The 4,853-nt window shown below is 50.4% G+C and overlaps 1 protein-coding gene and 1 long non-coding RNA gene across 2 annotated transcripts in view; both read left to right on the plus strand.

The window, feature by feature from the left end:
* The window catches only part of LOC118212974 (solute carrier family 12 member 2-like), a 9,468-nt gene extending 6,800 nt beyond the window's left edge, over nt 1–2,668 (plus strand). The window contains exons 2-4 of the mRNA XM_035391555.1: nt 935–1,070; nt 1,589–1,656; nt 2,508–2,668. Of these exons, the coding sequence (XP_035247446.1) occupies nt 935–1,070; nt 1,589–1,656; nt 2,508–2,643 (340 nt within the window). The 3' untranslated portion in view covers nt 2,644–2,668. The remainder of the gene's footprint in view (nt 1–934; nt 1,071–1,588; nt 1,657–2,507) is intronic.
* A 49-nt stretch (nt 2,669–2,717) lies between these two features.
* LOC118212275 lies at nt 2,718–4,647 on the plus strand. The gene is made up of 2 exons (XR_004762193.1): nt 2,718–3,918; nt 4,003–4,647. It is a non-coding gene; the product is annotated as an uncharacterized LOC118212275 (long non-coding RNA).
* Nucleotides 4,648–4,853: the final 206 nt, after the last annotated feature.

Below are 4,853 nucleotides of genomic sequence, written 5' to 3' on the forward strand. Positions count from 1 at the left end.
GCACGCCCGTGGATGGAAGACGTGTGGTCAAGCACATCATCACAGAACACTGAAACACAAACATTCCGTCCGACTTTACATTCCAAGTAGCTCTCTCTCTCTCTCTCTCTCTCTCTCTCTCTCTCTCTCCCTCCCAGAATGCATTTCTCACCCGCAGCTGCCGTAGATGCCGCACGCGGCTGTGCTCGAGTTACGTTTGCAGTAGCGTGTTTGGAAGGTGATCACACTGCCAGATATAGAAGTGCCAGATGTTATGTTTCTCCCCCGTAGCCGATTCTGTGTTTCAGCTACGTGCTAAACGTAAACATGTCTTTAAGCTGTGTTTTGCACTGAGCTGTTGGTCACAGTTTGCCAGAAAGCTTTGCTGCTAACGCGGACTGCTTCACGCTCTTCTCAAACGGCTGCCGTACATAAGTCACAGCTAAGCTCCAAAAAAAATCCAGTGAAGAGTCTGGCACAAAGCAGCTGTTTCCTGAAGCAAAGCCGTTTTGTGGTTACTGGCCGGCCCCGCTGATCGCATGTGAGCGTGAAGCATGGGCTAAGTGGCGTATGCAAAGTGTGATGAATCGACACAGGAATTCCAGGGGATTTCAAGAGAAGCGGCCCATGGACCGCTTTTAACTCCGGGATTACCGAGTTTTGAGTGCCGAGTCTCTCTTATTTTAGAACAGGACTTCTGCCCGTTTCCCTGCCAGCCGTGCGCGTTGGCCTGCGGTGAAAGCTGCTTTTTCTCTCTGCCAAAACCTGCCATCACAGACGCGTTAGATTCAAATAACAGCACAATAATTCCCTTCAAATGGTGTGGCTGATTTTGTCACTGTCAACTGTCAGTGTGATGCCCCTTAACATTACTTTGTGGTGACACAGCTGGATGTTTATTATGACTCGGTTCTGTGATTGACGCCTGTGCCCCCCCCCCCCTTGCCCCCCCCAGCGTGACGGCCTTTGAGGAGATGATCGAGCCGTACCGGCTGAAGGAGGACGACATGGAGCAGGAGGCGGCCGAGAGGCTGAAGGCCGAGGAGCCCTGGAGGATCACCGACAACGAGCTGGAGCTGTACAGAGCCAAGGTACCCCATAACCCTTACCCTGTACCCCCTAACCCCCAAACCCTAACCCCAACGAGCTGGAGCTGTACAGAGCCAAGGTACCCCATAACCCTAACCCTGTACCCCCTTAACCCCCTAACCCCAACAAGCTGGAGCTGTACAGAGTCAAGGTACCCCATAACCCTTACCCTGTACCCCACTAACCCCCTAACCCCAATGAGCTGGAGCTGTACAGAGGCAAGGTACCCCTAAACCCTAACCCTGTACCCCACTAACCCCCTAACCCTAATCCTAACCCTGTACCCCACTAACCCTAACCCTGTACCCCCTAACCCCCAAACCCCAACGAGCTGGAGCTCTACAGAGCCATGGTACCCCCTAAACCCTAACCCTGTACCCCCCTACCCCCCAAACCCTAACCCCAACGAGTTGCAGCTCTACAGGGCCACGGTAGAGTCAGAGGAGATAAAGGAGCGTTGCTCCCGGTAACCTGACTCTGACTGTCTCCTTCCTGACGGCCTCCTTTGTTTTGGTTTCAGTCGAACCGCCAGATAAGACTGAACGAGCTGCTGAAGGAGCACTCGAGCACCGCCAACCTCATCGTCATGTGAGTGAAGGATCATGGGAAGGGGAATGGGAATGGAGTGGATTTATTTACAGATAAACGTTTGTGTGTGTGTGTGTGTGTGTGTGTGAGGTGAAGAGGCTGTTACACACACACCCAGTCTCCTCAGTCGGGCTCCCCTCTCTGTTGTGATGCGCTGGAGTGTGTGTGTGTGTGTGTGTGTGTGTGAGGTGAAGAGGCTGTTACACACACACCCAGTCTCCTCAGTCGGGCTCCCCTCTCTGTTGTGATGCGCTGGAGTGTGTGTGTGTGTGTGTGTGTGTGTGTGTGTGTGTCTGTGTGAGGTGAAGAGGCTGTTACACACACACCCAGTCTCCTCAGTGGGGCTCCCTCTCTGTTGTGATGCGCTGGGGTGTGCAGTTAAATGCACTCAGAGAAGCAGCAGCGCTGAGAGGCCCTTCATCCACTCTGTGCTGATGATGGTGGTTACGCACAAGTGTGTCGTTCACCCCGTTTTACGGGGGAACAGGCTGTTATTTAAAGAGTCTGTTCAGCCACACGGCGGCTGGGTTGGCCTCAGAAGGACAGAGCTCTTGTGCTTCCGGGCTGTCTCTGAGGGGAATCGCATTATGGCCTAATGACTCTTAGTCAAGGCCGCTTGACCTTTGAACCCAGCGGCAGAAGAGGCCGTTTCAGGTCCATTTGGGGGGTCCCGTGTGGGGATCTCTTACCCGATACCGCCGCCTCTCCTCGAGCGTTAGCCCCATTACCGTGGCACAGTGCACCAATGAGCGGAGTGTAATTGGGTTTTTTTTTGGGAGGGAATGGGAGAATGTGACCCCCCCCCCATCTGACCCCCCCACCCTTTGTCTGTCTGTCTGTCTGTCCCGCAGGAGCATGCCCCTGGCCAGGAAGGGCACAGTGTCCAGCGCCCTCTACATGTCCTGGCTGGACACCCTGTCCCGGGACCTGCCCCCCATCCTGCTGGTGCGGGGGAACCACCAGAGCGTCCTCACCTTCTACTCTTAAGCTCCGCCCCCTCCCACCCCCCCAACCCCCCACCCCCCCGGCCGCCAAGCCAACCTCCCGCCATTAAAGAAGAAGAAGAAGAGAAAGACGAAGAAGAAACGAGGGTAAAACATGTGGCTGATAATGATAATCTTAATAATGATGAGACTCAAAGGAACGGGACGGGGCCAGCCTTCGCCTCGTCCTCTCGCTCCTTCTGTCCCGCTGGAACGAAGGAGAGGGAAAGGAAAGGAGAGGAAGGCTGGAGACGAGGGGATGGCGGGACGCTCTTCTCGAACCCGCGTCCCCGCGCTCAGCGCCTCAACGCTCCCGACTTTTTCGGTCTTCCGACGCGGATCGAGAAACCGACCGAGGAACGAACAAAGAAATGTTACAATTTTATTTTATTTTTTGCTTATTAAAACCCGAGCATGTGATTCACATTATTATTATTATTATTACTATTGCCATTATTAAGCTGGGGATAATTTTTGCTCTTTTGAAGCGGCAATAATCAGCAGTTGTAATTTTCCTCTGTTGTGTGAACTCGCGCAGAAACACCTTCTATAGCCTTAAGGACGTGCCTTCCATGACAATTGAATTAAAATTGTCTGCCCTGAGCAATCGTACCGCGACGGATATGAATATGATTACGCGTGTTTCTGGGTTTTTGAACGTGGGGAAAAATCTGGTCTTGAGGGGTTTTATGCGAGTGGAAATTGGCAAAAAAAAATCCACTTATTTGCATAAAATAGTTTTTTTTCCCCCCTTTTTTTCCTTTTAATTTATCAAAATTTTCTATTGATTTTTTTCCCCCTAGATTGAAGTCTTCCTTTAAACGGTAAATAAATGAAATTTGTTCCTTTAAGGGTTCCCTCCACAAACCGCCAACTCTGTAAAACGCACAGACACGCAATGAGCCCTTGGCTCGGTGCCACAACGGTTGCTGTTGGTTGTTAACGAGTCTGGTAACCAGGGTAACGGTTGCTGTTGGTTGTTAACGAGTCAGGTAACCAGGTAACGGTGGTTGGTTGTTAACGAGTCAGGTAACCAGGTAACGGTTGCTGTTGGTTGTTAACGAGTCGCTCGGTACCAGGTAACGGTTGCTGTTGGTTGTTAACGAGTCGGGTAACCAGGTAACGGTTGCTGTTGGTTGTTAACGAGTCGGGTAACCAGGTAACGGTTGCTGTTGGTTGTTAACGAGTCGGGTAACCAGGTAACGGTTGCTGTTGGTTGTTAACGAGTCTGGTAACCAGGTAACGGTTGCTGTTGGTTGTTAACGAGTCGGGTAACCAGGTAACGGTTGCTGTTGGTTGTTAACGAGTCGCTCGGTACCAGGTAACGGTTGCTGTTGGTTGTTAACGAGTCGCTCGGTACCAGGTAACGGTTGCTGTTGGTTGTTAACGAGTCGGGTAACCAGGTAACGGTTGCTGTTGGTTGTTAACGAGTCTGGTAACCAGGTAACGGTTGCTGTTGGTTGTTAACGAGTCTGGTAACCGGGTAACGGTTGCTGTTGGTTGTTAACGAGTCGGGCCTGGTTTTAGACCCTCAGTCTCGCAGTGTTTCCGTGGAAGGCACAACAGAGCTGCTAACGAACAAGTGTTTTAACCAAAAAATAAAATCCGTTGTTTCTTTCTTTTTTAAATTTTAATTATTATTATTATTATTATTATTATTATTTTCTTTTCTTTTTTTTAAATAACCCTGGCTGGTGTATCCCCATATTGGAACCAATTAAATCCTACAACTGAATAGGACTTTTGCCTTAATTATTAGAGTAATGATTGTTGTATTTTATTACTTTGTACTGTTCCTCTTAAGCCATACTGGCTGGTTGATTAATTGATGGGGAAAAATGAGAGTAGATGAACTGTAGATAGGATGATAGATGCAGATAGCGAATGTAACGTCGATCTGTAGTAAATATTTGTAAAAAACATAAACGAGTAAAAAAATGCATAAATAATAGTCCTTCTTCCAGGCCCACGCTTTTCAATTGCTTTTTACTCCCCCCCCCCCCCCCCCCCCCCCCCCAAAAACACTCAAGTCTCCTTCCGTCGTATAGAAGGTTCCGTAGTGCTGCCTGCTCCTGGTGTCGGTTTGCAGATATTCTTTTCTCCTGCACTGTGTGTAGATGCAGTTTAATATTGCTCATTTGCAGGTACTATCACGCAGGGGTAGGGGCAGGGGCAGGGGTAGGGGTCGGGGGGGGGGGGGGGCGGGGGTGGGTA

This window comes from Anguilla anguilla, chromosome 14, assembly GCF_013347855.1.
Source record: "Anguilla anguilla isolate fAngAng1 chromosome 14, fAngAng1.pri, whole genome shotgun sequence".
Lineage (NCBI taxonomy): Eukaryota > Metazoa > Chordata > Actinopteri > Anguilliformes > Anguillidae > Anguilla > Anguilla anguilla.